This window comes from Scleropages formosus, chromosome 10 (genome assembly GCF_900964775.1).
Source record: "Scleropages formosus chromosome 10, fSclFor1.1, whole genome shotgun sequence".
Classification (NCBI taxonomy): Eukaryota; Metazoa; Chordata; class Actinopteri; order Osteoglossiformes; family Osteoglossidae; genus Scleropages; species Scleropages formosus.
The window spans coordinates 19,765,786-19,788,004 of record NC_041815.1 but is presented as its reverse complement, the minus strand read 5'-3'; the positions used below and the strand labels follow the sequence as shown (position 1 = coordinate 19,788,004).

Genomic DNA, 22,219 nt, shown 5'->3' with positions numbered 1-22,219 from the left:
TATGATAAAGTAATAGTTGTTTATCTCTAAATACATACGAGTTTACAAAAAAAAAAAAAACATCTGACAAATTAGAATTAACGCCTAGGGTGCAAAAGTGAAAAGATCTTCCAACCGTGTCTTTGTTCAAATTATCGGGAACGTTATTTAGTCTTCATTCCCCTTTCCATTACATTTATTTAAATCTTGGGTTGAGCCTGAGTGAGATGACAGGATTTCCTGTGCACCATATGGAGAAGCTGTCAATGTGTCTAAGGCATGACGAAGTACCGATGAAGACATGACTAACAAGGAAATGCAGAACATGCATCATACGTCAGAGAGTCGTACTGTGGTTAAGGATACTCGCTTGTATCCTCAGGGTTGTCCAACCAGGTCTTTGGAATGAGCTGCTGTTGCACCTTAAAAGCACCAGAATTGCTCCAGCTCCATACCCACCTGCATAAATGCATCAGATTATAAGTTGTTTTATATAAAAGCATCACTTTGGCAACACAATAATGAGAACATATTCCTGCTGATAGCACTTCTTACTTACTCCTTCACTGCACCTCAAGCCCTTGTTATTACCTTGTACCTGGAAACATCCAAAGGCTCCAACTGCGGTTCAGCAGATGAACATGGGACGGGTGGAGATATAGTGGGAACACGCAGAATTTTTGCCATTTAGCAGAATCTCTTTAAGCCTATCTCACACATCAGCGCTTCTCCATCATGTGGCTATAGGCGGGATATTGGGGATGTCCCCAAAACCGCTTGTCCACCGGTGACAGGGCAGCAGCGGTGACCGCGCTGAATTACATAGAGCAACAATCGATTCGGACCGTTGTCCTTTCGTCCGAGTGGTAACTTATATTCTTACGTCCTTGTGAATCTGCTGGTTCACAAGGACTTCAAGCAGAGACTGGCAAGGGACAGCAGGTGACGTACACATATCCGATCTCGAGAAAGGCACAGATCCTGTGGCGTCGTCTCCGGGCCGCTCGTACTCCCGAAACGATGCACTGACATACTTGTGAGCCACGCTACTTCGATCGCCGCGCGCTCTTTGGGCAGCCATGGGATAGCCGTGATCATCACGCAGAGACACGGCGCACCTCGCCACGCATTTTCAGCCCAATTTCGGTAGTCTTTCGCATTTTTTCCACAAATGACTACGAGGAACATGAAGCTGAAACCTCTGCTAGGGCTACGGTATACATACAGTAATTCAAGTACAGATGTGGCGACAGATTTTCAGACTGGGCTCCTCCTTCATTCTTTTTTTTAACTCATGCTATTCCAGAAAGAGCCACTAGATGGACCAGTTGATTAGGTATTTGTGCCGCTGAGTCCAGTTCCAGAGACTGCACATCTCCTTCCCTTGATGAAGAAATTACTCAGGCAAGCATGGCATTGCATTTAAATTCTGCAAAAACTGTGGGTATATCTCACTCGTTTATTTTCGGCTGGAAAACCGTCCTCGAAATAGCTGACCTTTCCTAAAAGTCAGGGCCTCCTGCTCCGTCCAGCGTGAGCGCACCGCTGTGAATGACAATGAGTGTCTGTCACGTTTCACTGTTTGCATTTGTTGGTTCTGCAGAAGGTGGTGTTTGAGGAAAACCCAGAAAAGAGACGCTGCAGCAGAGCCACAGTAACACGCTGGGAGAGCCGTCGTCTTTTCTGCCGCACCGTACCATGCGGCCGAGGGTCACTCTATTACCCACAATGCTTCGGAGACGCACGCCTCCTCCGTATTTTTTGCTCAGAACCAAATCTCAGATCACGCTCGCGAAGGGCGTGTGGATTTGAAGGGCTCGTCTAGCACGTTTCCTGACGGGGACCATATGTTGCATCTGTCTTTAACTTTACGGCAGAAAATAGGCGCAGGAAGATAAAAATACAACGGTGATAAAAATGAATACTACACTGACGGCGCTCGTACGAAAAGAGGTGCGATCCCTGGTTTGTCTGATTTTCTCCACACTTTTTTGCCAGAAGTGAGTCACGGAGAATAAATTTTCACCTTTAGTTGCAAGGCATTAATTTCGAAGGCATTAAAAGCCTGCGCGAAACGAAATGCGTAGATCTCCGAGGTGACTGATCTGGGCACCGCGGTTCACTACGGACTGGGTACGGGCTGGACTAAACCCGTCTCTGGGCTTTTGTTTCCACAGCCTGAAAAGAAATACTCGCCACATGCGGCAGCCAGGTGTCATAGCGTTGCAGCTTTATTGGCAGTAGAATGGATGTGAAACAGTCGTGCAGTGTGATTCATCCTACTAAATGTGTGATAAATTACTCAATTTCACCAAATGTGCTGGGGGAGTGAGGCAGTGGGGGGGTCTCTAAAATTGGACGTGCACCCCGGGGACCGCAGAGCTACAGGATCATTCTAACCGAACAAGGCCGCGTTTCCGGCACAAACGTAAAACCAGGATGGCGGCGGGGCCTGATGGCGAAATGTGGCCATGGACTCAGCGTAGCTGCTGGGGGTACAAGCAGAAGCCCACGGACTACAGGGTTAGACCAGAATCTGTGTTTCTCAAGGGCAGATTTTGGAGCTGAAGAGGGTCGGCTAGTCACCTTGGCACAAAGGGCCCTGTCTGAATCCGAGACTTCAGGCTGTTCACTTTCTGTATCTCTGCTCAGCCTCCCAAACATCATGCATTTCAGATTTATTCATATATTTCCTAATGTATTTATTTATGATATTCGGTGCACCCCCACCCCACCCAGCATCCCAAAGTCCATTACCGTAATCCATCACGGTGGCATCCCCTGACACACAAACAGCCCCATTACCATGGCAACCACCTCCGGCCCAGCTATGCGCAGCTTCACTCCGATTGGCTGGATGCTGGGCAGTCTAAGCCCGTCTGGGAGAAGTGGTAATTGGCTGGGAGTCTCCAATCATCCACCTCCCCACCCGCCCCTTTCATGCTGTGGGAGAAGGGGCAGCAGGGTAAGGGTAATGAACCCAAAAGGGAGGTGGGTATGTGTGATAGGGGTTTGGGGGTTGGGGCTGCAGCAGGGTTGGGGGGGGCAAGATGTCTGTATCCCAGGGGAGTGGATTGTTATGTGTGCGAGGAGGGGTAGGGTGCCCTTTCTGTAACTGCATTTTCACTGTACCGCTTAAAATGCACCTAGAGTGAGAGGGGAGATACTGTACGGAACCGATGCATCACGGCGTGAAGAACTGCAGGGCCGTCTGCATTAGGTCACTCGCTCGAGACCCTTTAAGCATCTCTCCATGGACTCGCAATGGAACTCTAATGGAAGACTAAAGTACCTGTTGTCCAAACAATGCTGCGCACTTACATTCAAGTGCGATTTTGTTGTTATCGATGTTGTTATTGTTTGCGTTACACGTAAAGGTCTTCCGTATTATAAGATGCTGCTGTGTATCAGCTGATGTGCGTCCAAACAATCCGCACCAAATTCCTGGGCCCTCTCGGAGATGGGTTCAATACTCTCCTTCTGTCTGCTTTTGAAAGAGGATCAACAGTCCTGGATCATCGCTTCTGCAAAGGGTTACTCTTCTAGTTCACTTCCAGACAGAGTGCGCTCGTGCCAGCATTGGTTGCCTGCAAAAACACTGACCTGTTTGACCGTAGGAGGGAGTCCTATCATCTCCTCAACGAGCCACCGCTCCTCTGGCTATACAGGGCAGGCATCAGAGTAGGGTCAGGAAGCGTAGGCCAGCTGGTGCTCCCAGGCAGATGGCGATCCTCGAGCACTGATGCAGGATCAGCTAACCCAGCCCTGGGTGTGAAAAGCTGGACAGGATTCCTGGTCAGAGCTCAGGGGCGCTGTCTGGGCTTTGCCAGGGCTGGAGATGCCATCTCTGTGCCAGCTCCCATGGTGGCTGGCAGCAAAGCAGAGCCAGGGCTCTTCCTGCCAGCTGCCACCAGCCCAGTGCCCAAACCCCCAAATGTGTGGGCTAATAAAGATTCATTCTGCACTGCACAGGAAGGCCCACATACAGCAAACTGTCTCCAATAAATTTTTGTGGCTTTTCCCCCAATTAGCTACAACGGTTTTTAATTATCTAGCTTTCGAACCGAGGGCAAAGTTGTACCATTTCTAAGATTTGATTAAATCATTTCTAATGCACGTCAAGGTCACAACGAGGCTTTCTTCAGACTGGGGAGAGCAAATGAAATGAGAGTAAATGAAATGGCACAGGCTTGTGTTCTTAAGCACCATGACACCTGGTGCTTTAGACGCTCTTCCTGCGGTGGTATTGCGTCAGTGTAAACCTGGGAAATGACTCTCTTTCACCTAGTTGCCGCTACTGTCCCCAAGCAGCATACAGTCCGGCGGAGCAGAGTGTGGACCTACTCCACCCATAGACATAACCTCAGACTGCACAGGAGTAACAACTTTTATTTCTTGCTTTGAAATGGAAGGGCTGCAAAAAAAGAACAGGAGAAAGTATCAATTGAAAAAAATCGAATATTAGATCAAAAGACTAAATGGATTTACAAAGGATGATGATGATGATGATGATGATCAGGATGATGATGATGACAATTTATTCATTTGCAGTTGTCATTTCAAAGCATTCCCAGATAGGAGAAACAAAAGTAAGTCCAACAAAAACAAGGCAGGAGATTTGATCCCCCAGGCAGAATACAAACAAATTCACTTTTTTCCAATTTTCCAATTTTCCAACAAACAGTTACAAGAAAGTAAAATTCACACACGCTCACACACAGGAATTCTTTTTTTTTTTTTTTCTCAAAAGTGCAAGCAAGATATCACAGCACGATAATTTACAAGAAGACAATCCTCGCTTTTGCTGAGGACCGGGCACATTCGCCAAGATGCCGCCACCACCCCACCCCCCCACCCCCCCACAGATCCCCCAGCCCATGCTGCTCCATCAGCTCGCCGTGACCCACCGGACTAAAATCTGAAAAGAAGGAGAGAGCTGGGGTAAAAAAAAAAAAAAAGAAAAAAAAAAAAGAAAGAGTCCTGATTGTATTACAGGAGAGACGGAATGATGTGCTAGAACAACAGGGAGAGATCCACGTTTCCAAGCTGTGCCAATCAAACAGAACCGCTGCAATGAGCTCACGCACGCAGCATCCTGTTCCGCCTGATCCCCACCTCCCCCCGCTACTCTCCCATTCAGTACTCCCCCCCCCGACTCCACCCATTAGAATCTCATTATCAACATTCATATTAACAAGTAAAACAAAAAAGCATATTGAGCGAGACTTCTTATCCACACAACATGAACAGTAAGTGCTGGTTTGAGAATTCCCTGTCGGAAAGACAAACGACTCCAGCTCTCAGAGAATAGCTTAAAATGGGCATCGTCAAGAGGAAAACACGGCATTTCCCTCTAGAGAAATTCTTTGGCTCTCACGGGTCGTTCGAGGCAGATCCGGGGATGATATGGGATCAGCCTTACAGATGTTTTACGCCTTGGTTAGTGCTTGCCTTGTCTGTGATGTGTCCTACTGCCGCAAGTCATGGCAACGAGACCTTTCATGCAGGTGTCTATGGATCTACCGCATAGCCTACTGATGGCACTTCAAGGATTGTACAAGTTAACTGGGGATCAGTAGCAGGGGTTGGGGGGCAGGGACACATTTACGTAACCCACGGTAAGGATGGAAATCTACCCCTCCCTGTTGCGTGTTTCCAGAGAAGAGCTTCAAAACGTATTTCACAGAAACAAGGCTAACAGCATTAAACCTTATTAATGGATCTGCAAGCATGACTTGCTGACAGAGATGCAGGCAAAACTACTCGATCTCACCCATAACCTTTTTTGCACAGGTCTGAAAGGTACGCACAAAAGCAAACACACCCATGGAAGTACACTCCCAGACCCCACCCCACCCCCAGACCCACCCCCCGCCCCCAAACCCACCCCAGACAATCTCAGTAAATCTAAGAGAGAAGCAGAGAAGATCAGAACGTTCACACTGGGACGTAACACGTAAGCAGCAAAGGCTGCTGCTCTCGGTCCGTACAGCAGTTAGTGACGTATGTGGCGGGGATGCGTCAATGTTACAAGTTGCCTAGACGTGCTGGTTCGGATGTTTCTGGAATGATGGCAGTTGCTGGGAAGTGGAATCTCATCCATCAGATGACACCGAGACTGGGGAGCAGCACAGCATGAAGGACAGCAAAGTGTCATGATGCCCCAGGCCTAAGGGTTCCCATCCAGTTTTGTTTTTCTAAAGACAATTCTGGTCTCGGTGTTCAACTCCAATTCGGTCCCAGTTCAAAAATGACTTTTTTAAAAATTGTTGTCCTTTCCAGCACGAAACAACACGTTTACATCCCTCTTGCTCATCCCTCAGCAAAGCTAAAGAAAGCCCAAAAAGGGGCATATCAACTACATGTGAGTCACCTCTTTGGATGGCACAAAACACGGGAGATGGAGGACAGTCCTTTCAGAAAGGTCATCGAAACGATTGGGCTTTGGGTTAAAAACAGACTTGTTTCAGTGCAAGCTTGTAAACACATGCTGGCTCCCCCAAAAATACTCTTCTGGCTTCAGTTGACTTCTTTATATAGCACATTTTAATTACATGTCCTAGCACACAAAGCAGCCTGACAGATAGCAGTGAGCTCATTCTACTGTTATTATCGGTACATTTTTTTTTTTTTTTGCTTTTTTTATAGCAAAAAGTTGTCTTCCTTCAAGTTATCTTGGAAGGAAAACTGCACAAGCTGGCTTAAACTTCGATCTGGCTGACAAAAGAATTAAATCCGTTGTGACGGCACTGTTAAATAAACAGAATAAAAACAAATGACGTCATTTCTAAAATTCGGATTATTTCGGAAGCCCTCCCGCCCCTCCCAGCCCCGAATTCCCACAAAGCACCTGTATGACTACGACCTCTCTTTTTTCCACAAAGATTTAAGAATGCACTCAGAGATTTTTAAACTTCTCTGGAGCAAGTTACAAACACGTTATTGCAAATAAAGTGTGCTTTTTTTCCCTCTTCTTTTCTCCATAAAATGTCTTTTGTTTTAATAACACCTAACACCATGCAAAGAAAACAAAATTAAAAACTGTATGGGCTGTTTTTAAAACAAGGCCCAATAGATAAAAATCTGCATTGTTCACACGTGTATATGTACACACTTTCGCATACGCACAAACGAACTGAAGCATATTAAGTCCCCTTCAAGTCACAGCAATCCGATATTGGCTTTTTCAAAACAAGGCGTAAAATACAGTATGTAATACTCTGCTTGATGTAGAAGTCGGTCACAGAAGCTCACCCAGCTTGTAGGGTGTATCTCTGTTGCTTTAGTCTGCTGTCAAACCCCACGTACCAGGATCTGAGTGACAGGCCTACAGAAGGAAGTGCCCGTTCTGACTGGTCGGCACTGGTGACTGCGTGCGCCCACTCTGAACGCTGTGGATTTCATTATTTCGAGCGAGAACTCAGACTGCCTTTTTATGCTCTCCTACATTTCCTCTGCGCACGCCCACAGTTTGCCGCGCAGTCTTTGCCTTCGTTTCCCCACCCTCCACCCCCTCGCCGCTATGAGGGAGCAGGCGGCTGTGATCCGGCCTCACAGTCACCAGTGCCGGCCGTAAACACTCGACGCGACCCTGCCCTCCACACAGCTCGGTTCGGCGTCTGCCCCTGCACCCGGCCGGTACGAGGAGCACGGCCCCCCATCTCAAAGAGAACTAACACGGGAGTAGATGTAGCCCTTCAGAGCACAGCTTGAGGACACTCTGCCTGGTAAGACCCGCTCGAGTGCCCTTGTGCGCCTGGTGTTAAACGGCAGTTCGTTAATGGAGTGCAGGGGGCAGGCAAGCGTCTGTACCGGGCTCGTTTGGCTCGTTGTTAATGAATCGCAGTGAGAATCGCGGTGAGAAGGTGCTCTCCACATTGCCGCTGAAGCTGAGCACGGGTGAAAGAACGGAGTGCCTGTTTGAGGGGGCACCTTTAAAGCAGTGCCTTCTATGATATTAGCATGGGGGCACGCGCTGAGCGGTACTGTCGTTCTGCTCAGGAGGAGACCTGTGCGAACACGGAGGAGTTCCATTCGTTGAACAAGGGCAGTGGCTGGAGACGGAGACGGAGCCTGAGCAGGTGTGGCGGGTGGGACCAGGTGGAGTGGGTGGGGTGCTGGGCGTGGCTTAGGTCAGGGTGATGTAGGCTGAAGCCTTCTCTTTCAACTGCCGCAGACACAGATGGCAACTCCAGCTTCCTGGAAGACCGACCAGAGAAACAAACAAATCTGACCTCTCTGGTATAGGGGCAGATCAATAGCTGACTAACAGAGAGCAGAGCTTAATAAAACATCCACATTATCCTCATCCACCGCTACTCTGCCATCATTATTTATAGAGCTTGGACTTATTCATACTCGCATTTAATTAAACTATTTGATTGCAGTCCACGTCACTGTATGACTTAAGCAATCCACTATTACAACATTTCTTCCCTTTATTTGTATCAAATCAACCAGAGCTCAGAACCCTGATTTAAGCTCCGCCCTTTGCTCGAAAGCAGATGATCCCTACCTTCCGGGGGCTCGGCCATGGGGGGGCTCAGGCAATACATGTGGTATCCTCTGTCACAATCATCGCAGAACAGCAGCTGGTCCTGCAGAAATGGAGACACGCAAGCAGACGCCAGATGAAAAACGTCACCGACGATGTCTTTTATCGAATCGGTTGTGGGTCGACTGAGGGGCCGTGGCCTTGAAGAAGTTTCACTTTCCCAGAAGGCTTTCTGTAAGGAGCACTCCACAGAGCTAGGACTCGAATGACAAAACAGCAGCGAGTTCCCTTGGTGAATTGCTCTGTACTTCATTCGGCAGAACACACTGAACTCTGTCATTAACAGTCAAATGGGTCTCATTCCATCTGCTTTGCGAATTAAAAAGAGCCTTGAATTAAAATGCTATTCAGGCATCTTAACTTTAGTGTCTGATCCATTTATTAAACGCTAAAAGACATGAAACATCAGTGTGCTGGGCAGGCAATCCAGCAACCTGAAAGCACATGGATTGGGTTGCATTGGTTTTGAGGATGAGTGGAATATTGCAGGCTACAGTGATCTCTGATGATCATAGCTTGGTACAGGACATTGGATAGTGGCTGAAAGTAGTCTGGAATCAAATATTGTAAGCTATAAGGGTGACTAATGACCATAGTTATGTACAGTAGACTAGGCAGTGGCAGATGGTAGGAGAGGTGAAATATTGCATGTAAAAAATGAATTCCCATTCATTCTATATGCGGTTATTCATGTAATTTATGCAACTAAAACAGTGGTATTGGACCAATGACCTAAACTCAGAGAACTGCAGGCATATATCTGCATTACTCCATGTGTTGCTAAAATGCACTTTTGCTTACTCTGCTTACTTACTCTGAGCTGTACATCGCTCTGGAGAAAACTGTCTGCTAAATAAATAAATGTAAATACAAATATACATGGTTGCAGATGACCATCATTAGGTACAGTTGGCTAGGTAGTAACTGAAGAAAGAAATGGTCAAACATGGTAAAGTACAGGGTTTTCTGACAACCATATTCGAGTACATTAGACCGGGCAGCAACGGGGTCATCAGAGAAAAAGCAGTACGGAACCGACCTGCCATTAGTGCCTTACTATAGTGAATTATTGGGAAAGGCAGAAGGGAGTTTTACTGAGAAATGAACTTTGGGGGAAAGTGCCACGTTGGAGAAATGGTGAGTAGGTGAAGTAAAGGAGGACAGATGAGGCAAAGTAGGCATGGATGATGGCTCTGGGCGCTCACGTCATTCTCCGAGGTGCCACAAAGGCTGCAAGACTTGCACTCGATGCACTGCCAGCGGTAGGTCCGTACAGCCGCCGTCATGTTGACTGTGAACTGCAGGCATGACGGATGCCCTGAGAACAGAGAAAGAAACATTCACCCTAAACGAGGAACGACACACCCATCATCATCATCATCATCATCATAATTATGTTATCCACAACCTCTGTTATCCTAACCATCACTGCAACCATGGTCATTATCAGCAATCTCATGGACCACACTTATCACCATATTATTTTTACTACTCTGATTATTACTGATGCTAATACTGATTGAGGACTTATGGCTGGCAACTCTCTGAGCCCATGCACAGCTCTATTCCATTCTACAGCTAACTCAATTCTTCTTGATTCATCCTTGATAACATATTCAATAAATCTGCTCAGTCTGAATTATGTATTCCACTATAGCTGGGATGTGAGCCAGCATCACCCCACCCCCACCTCCTTAGCCCTCACCCCCACCCAAATGCACATGCCCAGTCAGGACTAGCCCTGTAGCTCTAAGGGACATGAGCTTGAGACAAGGCACATGAGCTTCAACAGACACAGGAAACACTATTTATTACCAGTGTTCTCCCTTCCGGGTCTGACTTCAACCTCCTCTTCAACCGACCCATCATGAAGTCTCCTCCCTGTTGAGAGGCTGTAATGGGCCACTCTGGACCACTGCCACCCCCCCCAACTCCTGGCTGCCTCCTACCCTGAACATTCGTACCCGCCCCAGTACCATACCTGACCGCCCACAGTCTGCACAGGAGATGAGGTCCTCAGGACATCCTGTCTTCTTGGAACCGCCCAGGCAGAAGTCGCAGTATCCATTGGGGATGACTGATCCGTCAGGGGCCTTCTTGGCTGAAGTAGAAGGACAGCGGGGAACTCATAAAGACTGGAGGAATTCCTTTGCTGTGGGGCAGGACATCACTTGTCTATAGACACACACTGGTATTCCTCCATACGGACCCTCAGGCATGGCATAGCTGGGCCAGCTATTGGCTTGACAGAAATGCCAAAAAATAGTCTTTTTCTTGTCACTTTTTCCTTTCTCCAAATACACCTGTAGTTTAACAATAGCGGGAATTGTGGTGAAAGGCAGAATCGACGGACGAGACATAAAGACACAGAGGTGTCCCTGACATGAGCAATATTATTATCCTTGTTCAGACACAACTTATTTGTCACAGTCTAAGTTTGTATGGAAGTATTACAAAGACCAAGGACTTCACGCACATGTTCTGACGACCCTGTCATGAGTCTCAAATTCCTTTATATTGTACTATAAGAGCCATAAAAACATTAAACAATTAACACGAGTGAACGTTACATTGCACCATAATGCTTTGTCATATTTTTTCACTAATTTCACAGATTCACATTAAATCGATTCTAATGTAGAATATAAACGCAGTGCAGTGTTACATTTTTGAGTTGTACTAAATCATTCTAAATCTGTCTTTCGTGTCTTCGTTTCAGCACCACCAGAACACTCGCTTTTTCACTTGCTATCCATTCTAAATGAAACGTAACTTGAGGGGAACCACAAGCTGGAAGTTTTGTAAAGAAAGTGCAATTGCTGCAAGACACCCAAACACAGACTGAGACCCAAACAATAAGAAATATGGTGCCCCGCGGCTGCACGGCCGGTCGATGTTATCGTACGGCAGATAGAGTGGCTGTTGTTCGATACCATGACCAAATGCTGGGACCCAAAAAAAAAAACAATTACCAGGATGGCTACAATAAGTCCAGGTTGTTGTAAGTTACATTTGTCATAAGTTACTTGTCGTAACCCTAAAAAATTTCTCCAGTAAAAATTACAAATTAAAAAAAAAACAAATTTAATAAATAAAATTTATTAATAAAATTAATACATTTTTAAAAAAATTTATAAATTTGTAAATAATTGTACATCACTTAGGAGAAAAGCATCAGCTAAACGAAGTAACGTAAAGATAAGTAAAGAATGAACTTCCTTACCTTTACTGAACAACATGACCTACGAATCTAAGAATTTTTACCACGGTCCAGTCATGTTTAAACGTTTCAATGTTTATTTGTGTCGTGAATTGTGATTAGGTTATAGAATCAGCAGGCAGGGAGGGGTTTTGCGGCACATTGTGAGGATGTGAAAAGTTGCTTCACAGAGAGCAAGTCCGGAGCTGTACGCTGGAGGTATTTGTGTTGGGGGTGTTGAGTTTTTTTATATGCGTAAATATTCATTCCACCTTGTTCACTATAAATAAAACAGTGACCCTCACTTCAATATTTACTGTACCCTTACTACGTACTTGGCGATTCCGTGTCAGGAAGCACCCGTATTAGTACGTTCCCACCGAAGGCTGGAACAGAACACGGAAGTCATTAGCTGCACCTTGTTCCAGTGGCGCTCGGCAGCCCGACCCGCCGCTAGCAACAGCTACGGCTCCCCAGCCGCCGGGCGCCAACAAACAGGCATGAAGAGTGCGCGTGAGAAGGAGAGATACGTATGCCAAGACGGAGGATGCGAGAGGGGGGAGAAAAATCGAGAGTGAGGCAGAGAGAGCAGAGTGACGCCAGAGGCAACCTAGCCTGGAGACGGAGTCCCTGCCGCACGGGGCTTTCCCCGGCCCATATGTTTGTTTTGCAAAAGCAAAGCGACGCCACCCCACGGAGGGCCGCAGCCCGGGACTCTCCTGTTTCCGCTCAGCCGGCAAAGCGTGCGGCAGGACGGGAACCGCGAGCTCCGCCGGGACACCCCCAGGCCACTTAAATATTATCACAGCGGCAGAGGGAGCCTCGCAGACAGGCGCGGGGAGACAGATGAGCCGGGCCTCGAGGGGTAGACAGCTGCAAGGCGTGACTCGCTGCATTATGGGTAAAAGGGAATGTGAACTTCTTTTTTTTCTTCTTACTTTTTCCCAATTTTATAGTGTACACACCCTATGAAGTAAACATGCTCAGTTTATTGAGTTAGACTGCATGTGCAAATGCCTGTTCAAATGGATTCCTTAACATTGCAAAACAAAACACATGAATAAATATCCACCTACACACAAATGCAGAAACATAGACAGCTCTGTCAGACCCATGTACACCTACCCAGAAACACACAGGAAAAGCAGCCTCACACCAAATTGCCCACCCCACTGACACACACACACACACACACACACACAAGCTTTGCGGCAGAGTCCTGTGCGGTACAGTAATCAGCACTGGTCTGGTTTGCGATTTGGAAAGCTCGGGGCCACTCTGAAGTGGTTATTAATCCCACTCTCCCTGGATGGTGACGGCCAGGGGGGATGGGAGAGCGAGGGGGGGGGGGTTGTGCTGGGAGGATTGTTTTTCTCCAGAGGGCTGCTGTATAATCCCTGAAGAAATAAAAAAAAAAAAAAAAAAAAAAAAAAACCAGCCCTCTGGTCCCGACTAACAGACAGGCGCTGTCCGTGGTACTAATGTACAGTGGCCCCCGAAGCACCATCTTACACACAATACAGAACAAATATCCCTCATTCATCATATACACAGATACAAAGTCTCTAACCTTTTACATGAAATGCCAGCTAATTATAAATGGTGAACAACAGAGCACTGCAGGGGTTTTCTATACATATATACAAAATATATGCACGCACACTTTTTTTTGGAGATGTACTATAGCAAGCCATTGGAAAGAAGACTACGAGATGAATTCTGAGAAGAGCAGAATGGAAATGACCTGATCGGACTTCAGCGGACAAAGGCGGCTGCGACCGGAATCGGGAAACACAAGCATTGCAGAAAGCAAGCGGCATTGATACTCCATACACAGCGGGAACTGGGAGCTGTTGGGACGGCACAGCTTACTTCGGGAAACAAACACAGCCCAAATGCTGGGCATTATGAGATCAAGCAGGACTGTTCTTTCGTCGTTCCGCAAGTGCCGTGCAGAGCACCCCTTCCCGGTCCTGCCCAGCTTCAGATGGAGGGATAAAAGCCAGAAGTGGAACAGCTGGGAGGTGAAGGCAGCGTGAGTGGGCACTTTAGAGTCGAAAGTGGTTCACAAGTAGACCAACGTAGACGGACAGACCATTATTCTACAAGCTGGGAGATAATTCGTATGAGTCGAGGACTTTCAACAAAGAACGCTAAGGTGAAGTCATGCAGTGGGGAACTACACAGAGGCAGAGCTGGGCTCAGCCCAACACTGCTTCTTTGTCAAGCCAGCATTGCACTTGAAGACTCTCAGACGGAAACGTGCCGCCTCAGAAATTGTTTCTCTCTCTCTCTCTCTCTCTCTCGCTTCTTTTTTCCTTTTATTTCAATGCATTCCTGCCAGCGTGTGTTCCAGCATCTCTGGGGGATGCTGCTTCACTTCACTGAGAGAACACCGACAGAGACACTTACATGCACACCCTAACACACACATACAGCCTTCTTTGTTTCTCACATATGTTCTCTCCTTCCTGGCGTTGCGTCTCTACCCAACATGCCCGTTGAGCGTGAGTCTTCAGCACCCAAAATCTCCAAAACATACTGGGCAAAAACAGACACCCCAAAAATCACAGGACGATGTAAAGGCATAGCTATGGCCATCTTAAAAACTGAAGCCTGGGTGTGCGCTTGAGGGTGGATTCCCTATGTGTCTCCTGGTTTTGAGCGAATGGCTGAAAAAGACTAAAGGAACGCAAGAGCCATGGGAAAGTAACCTGTTCTTTCCGGTCCAGACCAGAACAAGACACTTGACCCGCTCCGTGTAAGAAGCACTGATGTACAATGAGGTAAAGGATGTCCTGGGTTAAGAGCAAACAGAACCCACCACCCACTGACATCTGCCCCGTTCCTCTTTCGGTGCAATGTTCTACCACCATCCTCTGCAGTACCCCTCCAATTACTGAGACAATATAGTAAAAAAATGCTACACTTCACTGCTTTCAACAGCATCTTGGCCCTGCTGGGAGTTCTGGGAGATTGTACAGCAACTCCCCGACTCGCACCCTCCCCCAATCTACCGCATGCATTCTGGCTGCTTCCTGTCAACCTTTTGCTTCTGGACTCCTGCAGTCTGAAACAGTGAAGATTTGATTTTGTACAGTAAATAAAGTGGCCGCAGCATGAGTGAGTCAGCCATAATCCCACTCCGTGTTCTGTGCTTCAGCAGGAATTACCAGCCTGTTGCCTAGGCTCTCCTCGCAGTCGGACCACCGCCAGGCTGCCGGGATCGCGCCTCATATGCCTTATATGGTCCTCCACTGGAAGACCTGCCTTCTCTCCATCACGGTGCCTGCAATGTATGACAGTGGCCTGGGAGGTCACTTCCCGTTGCACGAAAGCATCTTGGAACCCGCCACGAGGGAATGATTTCCTAGGTAGAGCTCCCCACAACGCACCGTTCACACCCGGAGACGCCAGCTGACTCCAGGGCGCTAGCACAGAGCCAAAGACAGAGTGGCGGAAATGGAGAAGCCCAGGGACTCACGGCACCAGTAAATGGGACAGGGTCTGGCGGCGAATCGGGGCAGCGGAGTGTGAAAACACAAACTCAACACCACTTTCGTCGTGCTGCCTCATGATTAGAGCATGGTTCTTAAAACCCCCAATTTATAGCCCTTACGTACTGAATAATTGCTAGTGCAGTTCCAACAGCCTAGGCTCTCTATGACTGACACACACACAGTTAAAGTTCAGTTTAAGAAAGGAAGCCTTGCTGCCCTGATTCCTGAATACAGTTTTCAATACATATAATTTAAATCCAAATAATAAGTACCTTTGCATGCATATGTGAAATAAATATTTGAGCCACTTTTCTATATGCTGCGTTTATAGAAGTGGAGTACATTATAACCTGCATGAAAGATTTTCTGCATCTCGTGGCATAATACATCAAAGTGAATTATCTTCTGAAAATATTGAAAATAAGGTGTTTTATGTTCCCACCAAAACTGTTACATGTGACTACTTATGTATCCAAGACAAACAGATTAAGTGTCTTCCTCTCTACAAGCGCATTTTTTATTTTTATTACAAAAACTAGGTTCCTTACATAACATAACATGAGATTGGCAAACAATTACTAATCATTTACAGAATCCCGAGTTTCACCACACTGAGAACGTCAACAGAAATTGCGAATGTCTCGGTTCTCACAAAGCTGGCTTGCTGGAATTTTAATATTTTAACTAGATCGTGCTGGTTTCACCTTTTTTTTTTTGTCAGACAGCCTTAAAATGACAAAGGATGCCTTGGTCTCCTCCTTAAAGCTACAAAAAATGCTCTTCGACAGTTTGAAAATAAATTAAAAAAACGTTCATCTGTTTAGAAATTAAGACTTTTATTTTTGTCCTAGATTTTTAAGGTCTGAGAAACAACGGTGGAATTGTCAGGCGTCCTTATTTCCAAATTACGGAAGTACATTACTGAGCATCTCCCATTGTGTGTGCTGCCTGTTGTTAACAGTACCATAGTCACCCTCATCAAGCCAGATGGCTAAAAATAGACAGACGTGCAGACAGCCGAGGAAAAAGACACACGGAGACATGCAGACGCACAGATTGGCAAGCATACAGACACAGCGACAGACTATTAGGGAGAACAGAGTTTAACGGAGCCGCAGAGCGAACAAAAAATGACCAGTTAATTAAAGCACGAAGAAGAAAGGGAATCTGTGCTTCCTGCTCCCTCTCCCACTCCTGCGCACAGGCTCAGACACGTAGGAAGAACATCCTCCCCTGCAGACGACACAGAGAGAGAGCAAACAAGTCCCGATTGTGACTAACGCTGCGCACGCCGGCGAGGCCACGTGTCGGTGCACGTTCCCAGGGCGCGACGCGATAAACGGGGCCGCATCGCCCGACACGAGGCCCCCCGCCACCCTGTCCGGCGAGCGGCCTGCGTGACGCCCGGCGCTCCCCCTCGGCAGAGTGACATGGCCGGCGAGAGGCACGCTGGATTTGGTGCATAATAAAAGTTGATCGATGGCTGCAGCATGCTCCAGCTAACCTGACCGCGCCAGGCCAGGCTGCACTTGGGCAGAGCAGACCCTCCGTAGAGCTTTGGGATACAAGCATTCGTGCTTGCGCGCAGAGAAACATATTTAATGTAACATATTCAAGGCAAAAGCCTTGGCGAACCTTGACAATGTGACGAGCGACCGTCTCCAAGAGAAACGGACACCGAGGAAGTCTGACTGCACCACAGAATGCTGAAGAATTTATCTATTCTCTGGCACGGAGGGAACGGAAACAGGGCTGCGGTTTTACCCGGCTCGCGCACGTTCAGAAATATTCGGATTTAAATTTAATTCAAACGCAGTTTGACACCCCAAAAGCTGCTGTGTACAAAGTCATGCTACTTTTATGTTTTCTGCTCAGGCTGTCCCGCAGCACACGAGAGGGAGCGTTCGGCAGACATCAGAGACAGCGAGAGCGTTTATGTTAGCCTCGCACAAAGGCAGGGGCGGAGCGGACGAGGGAAGGTGACATCCACACACTAAAATGACATCTGTCAGCTAGAGCGAGCCAGGCCCCCAGTCCATCCTATCAAATGCTGAAATATTACTCAGCTGGCCCTCTTGCTGTCTGAGATAATTCAGACAGTAAACCCTAAAGAGAATTTTTAACTGCTTTTTTCCCTTTTCTCCAGCCTTTAATGAACCCCGAAGCTCCGCTTCCCTCCCCTCCCCTCCCCTCCCCATTCCCGCCCCACCCCCACCAACCACAAACTCTCTTCCCCCTCTGTGCTCAATGTACATAACAACATACTCTTTAGGATGGAGCTCGCCCGTCGCCATGACAACGTGATTGCTAGGCAACAGCAATTTCTCTTCCTGCTTTGTTGCCGAGCAGCAGCGGCGGTGACAGCAAAGCGGCGAACGGTGCCACGACGCGCCCGTCCGGGGCCTAGTACAGGAGGCCCGACGTGACGGGCTCTAGCAGAGCAGGGTGGGAGTTGGCAACGGGTGGGAGCACGTGGCACGACCGGGGAATCTCGACAAAGTGGGGAGAAGGCAACAGGCTCTAACTCGACATACGGAAATCCTCACCGAAGCCATCGGTGGAGTTTCACGGTGGAAGGCGGGACAGGCCAAAATAGACAGCTTCTCTTAACGCTTAGATGAGGGTTTTTATATGTCATTAAAAAGTAAGGTAAGGCTCTCCCTTGCAATACTTCTCTCTTACTGTGTTGAACAAAAACAGCCTCATAATGCAATCTTCCTCTTCTTCATAATTAGTTGTCAGCTGCCACAAAATGTCAAAGGAAGTAAAAGGAAAAAATATAATGAAGTAAAACCACACAACTAAAAAAAGAAAAAAAAAAGTCTCTTTTCAATGTAATAAATAGAATGTGACTATGTTATGTACGGCACAGGAAAGAGAGGGCAAAGGTTTCCTGGAAGATACACAGGCAGGAGATCAAGTTATTTTGTGTTGTCTCTGAACAAGTTAAAAAAAGGAGGGAAAAACAACAACAACAACAACAACAAAAAGCAGTGACCTTCAAAGACCCAGACTCCAACATCCCTCCCCCATCTCATTTTCACCCTCTGCCCGTCTGTCCATCTAGATAAAGGAGCGTCTGGATCTACATTGCGAGATCGGGGCGGACCTTAGTGTGGGCCGGCGCAGCCGCAACTATCCCTCTGTCCCCACAAAACCAATTTCAGGTGCACAGGAGAAAGGCCACCTCAAAAGCAAACAGCACCCTCCCCACCTTCCAGTGTATGACAAACCCGGGGAGCGGCCATGAATTTTAATGCGCTAGCTCGTTTCTGGCGCCATCCAATTTCAGCTCAGAAATAAGTTAATAGTGAAAAAGAGGGGAAAATAGATAAATAGCAGAAAAAAAAAATGAGAGAAAGAAGAAAATCTCATCTTCTGGTTGAATAATACATCATTTTTCAAATAAAAAACAGAGCAGGAGAGAGAGGGGAGAGAGAGAGAGACAGAGAGAGAGAGAGAGCGAGAGAGCGAAGGGAGTCAGGGAGGGGTGGAGTAAAAATTAAATGAAAAGAGGAGGAAAAAATCTGAATTCCATCAAAACCTGTACTTCAGTCGTTTGTGCTGGTCTGCATGGTAGGCGTAGACTGCGGAACGAGGGCTGTCTAGACACTGTAAACCCCCTCTTTTTGGCTCTTTAATAACACATGAATAATGTATGGCCAAGACTGCATTATTACCAATTTTATTAATATTTGTGCTGCAATCTATCTCTCTCCTCTCCTGTTTTCCGTCTGATCCATATATATGAATGAGGATCACTAATGTATTTCTTTTTTCTTCCCCCTCTCTCTCTCTCTCTCTCTCTCTCTCTCTCTCTCTCTCACACACACACACACTCACACACACAAGCCCTCATCTCCTTATCTCATTTCACCAAGACAAAAAGTTCTAAAGTCTTTCTGCATCATCAACACACACAGGCATTACAAACCAAGTTCTCATTACTCACAGGAATAAGGGGAAAATGCCCTTTGGAATGAGGCAATTTGCTGTAAAAGAAGGCGAGAAAATTTATCATAAATATAGATTTTGGATATTTTCGAGGAGAAATGCTTTGTAATGGTATCCATTTTGTGTCTGCGGGACAAAGTTTCCGATACAAACGCGGGATTAATTGAAATAATTTATAACGGGGCATCTGAATCCCTTTGTGGGAGGGGGAGCCTCAAAGTCCTTTTAAAAAGGCTTTCCCTTAGGGGTATGTCACAGCGAGTGACAAAACACCCCCCAACACATCCACGCCGCCACCACCATTGCCACCGCCACCGCCCCTTTCCCTTGGCTTCTAGAGACTCGCTCGGAGGGAATGGGCGCAGCACAGACACTGTACCTTCGTACGTGTGAAAGGGTTTGCCGTGGCCGTTCTCACACACAGGTCTCCTGTGCCTCTTTTCACCTTGGTTTCGTACTGCCGATGACACCTTTTCTCCTGTCTCCAAAGGTGAAACCACTACAGCCATGGCTTCATGCGATGCCACAACTCGACAGATGTGTTGATCGAATATTTCGCCGTCAGTCAGCATGCTCGCTTAATGCAAATTTCACACTGCCTGTTAAAACATCACATTTTTTCTTTTAAAGCTCATGCTGCAATAATGCCAGATATAAGTAATGCTTGGAGCTCAACTGAAAGTGAAATATTACTTCTGTTATACTGAGAGGAGGAATTATTTTTACTATTTATTTTATCAGCTGTCACCATGGTAACACCATAGTAACAACACAGCAAATGCTTTTTTCAAGGACCCCATTATGCGAACGAGTGAAAATGACACAGGTGGGGTATCGAGCACTGTAGAGTGTTGAGAAAAAGTTTTTGTATTAAATATTTGTTCTTGTAACTCGTAATCGTAGATCACAACTGACTATTGACTAATGATACTTTCAACGTTTACCCTTCCTCAGATGATTTTAAAAAAATTATTGAAAAATATCCAGATGTGACAAAGTATGTAACCCTTCATAGTCTAACTGGACAATAACTGTAATTATTGCTTCCTACTGATCTGTCTCTCACATCGGTTTTGATGAATTATAACACATTGCTCTTTCCTGAACTTCTGCTCAGTGTCAAAATAACGGAATGTCCATAACTATCATTGCAGACACCCTCTGATTTAGTTACATTTACATTATTTATTTAGCAGATGCTTTTCTCCAAAGCGACTTCCAATGAACTCTACGTAGTGTTACCAGCCCACACACCTTATTCACCAAGGTAACTTACACTGCTAGATACACTACTTACAATGGGTCGCTCATCCATACATCAGTGGAACAAACTCTCTGTGTGAACCTGAACAGCATGTCTTTGAGTGTGGGAGGAAACCAGAGCACCCGAAGACTTACACTGCTAGATACACTACTTACACTGGGTCACTCATCCATACATCAGTGGAACACAGCTCATAACCAATACTATTTCTAGCAAAGTGGCCGCTAGCTGGACCTCAACAACCAAACCACTGTGGTAACACACCTCATCAGTTCTTCCATCAAACATAAAAACAGAGCAAGTGACCACTTTCAAGAACTGTTCTCATGGCGCTCTTGACGCATGTGAATAAATGGGTGCGTGACACACACACACACACTTTCAGAACCGCTTGTCCCATACGGGGTCGCGGGGAACCGGAGCCTAACCCGGCAGCTCAGGGCGCAAGGCTGGAGGGGGACACACCCAGGACGGGATGCCAGTCTGTCGCAAGGCACCCCAAGCGGGACTCGAACCACAGACCCACTGAAGAGCAGGACCCGGTCCGACCCACTACGCCACCGCGCCCCCTTGGGTGCGTGACACACGTCACTAATACAATCTGTTGGAGTCGACACTGCGCTCTGTGAGAACAAAGCGAGCGCGCTGCACGCACGTTTACCTAAGAATGAATTAGGAAGGCCTACATCTTATTGAAGGCAAATTAATAACATCAAGCAAATTACTAATACAGAAAATTAATAACAGAGTTATATCCAATGCAAATTAAAGAGCTTTTTTTCTTTTTTGCACTTCGCTGCCCATTATACGGCTGGGGTACAGGTTGAAGAAATTAAAAGCGTGTACTGGATCTAGATAAGGAGCATAAGAAATGGAACCTTCCCCAGTATTTGAACCCAGAACCTTTGCCACGGGACCATTTTCAGAAGCTCAACACTTGTCCACATGGAATAATATGGCTATAGCATAGAGGTACAGGAAAACAGTGTTTCCCAAACGGTGTGCAGTGTGAACAGGTAGCACAGGCAGCTGAAGGAGGGACAACACTCACGCTTGTGGTTGTTTTTACGCTGAAAGGGCAGGGTGTGGCGCTCCGAGTCTTCCTCGCCCTCCTCATCCGCCAGGTGCGTGTGGGTGTAGTGGTAGCTCAGCCCCGGCCGGTTCTTATAGCGCTTCCCGCAGACTGGAGCATGGATATACACACACACACACACACACACACACAAGAAGTTGTTGAAAGACAAGAGGTCCAAGTTGATAAAAGCTTTGCCCATGCTAATGATTATTTTTGTAGTGCTAATAAAACCATTTTGATCTGAGTTACTGCATGAAAATTCTGAGACAACAAATTAAATGTCATTAGAAAGAAATGGAGGCTTTGTATTTTATATGCGTGTTACACATTCAGATGAAACCTAATATAATTTTCTGCGTATTCCGAACTGGCCAGCAGCATTATTTTGACTGCATAATCGCATACCTCACACAACTACTTAACCAATTACATTCAAATTATTCACAGCATAAAACCAGCGCAGTGTAAAATATCTGTGGTACGTCTACGACGGAATCTTAAACAGGCCATCGCTCTGTGAAACAGCGGCGCTACGCTGAATGGAGCGATGTTCTCGCTTAGATTTCTCAAGTTAGGGGTGTGTCAGCGCAGAGGGTACTCACTGTCACACACGTACGGCTTGTCTCTGTCCTCCACCGAGGCCGGCTCCTGTCTCTTCCTCATGCCTCCTACCCCACAGGCCTGCAAAAGGGGA

At 46.8% G+C, this 22,219-nt stretch overlaps 1 protein-coding gene across 2 annotated transcripts in view; it reads right to left on the bottom strand.

The window, feature by feature from the left end:
* Positions 1-6,588: 6,588 nt before the first annotated feature.
* dpf1 (double PHD fingers 1) overlaps positions 6,589-22,219 on the bottom strand; it is a 33,403-nt gene continuing 17,772 nt past the window's right edge. For both annotated transcript variants that reach the window (XM_018742665.2, XM_018742666.2), the window contains 6 exons: positions 22,128-22,206; positions 21,502-21,633; positions 10,515-10,634; positions 9,739-9,851; positions 8,495-8,576; positions 6,589-8,178 (listed from right to left, as the gene is read on the bottom strand). In XM_018742665.2, the coding sequence (XP_018598181.1) occupies positions 8,108-8,178; positions 8,495-8,576; positions 9,739-9,851; positions 10,515-10,634; positions 21,502-21,633; positions 22,128-22,206 (597 nt within the window). In that variant the 3' untranslated portion in view covers positions 6,589-8,107. The remainder of the gene's footprint in view (positions 8,179-8,494; positions 8,577-9,738; positions 9,852-10,514; positions 10,635-21,501; positions 21,634-22,127; positions 22,207-22,219) is intronic.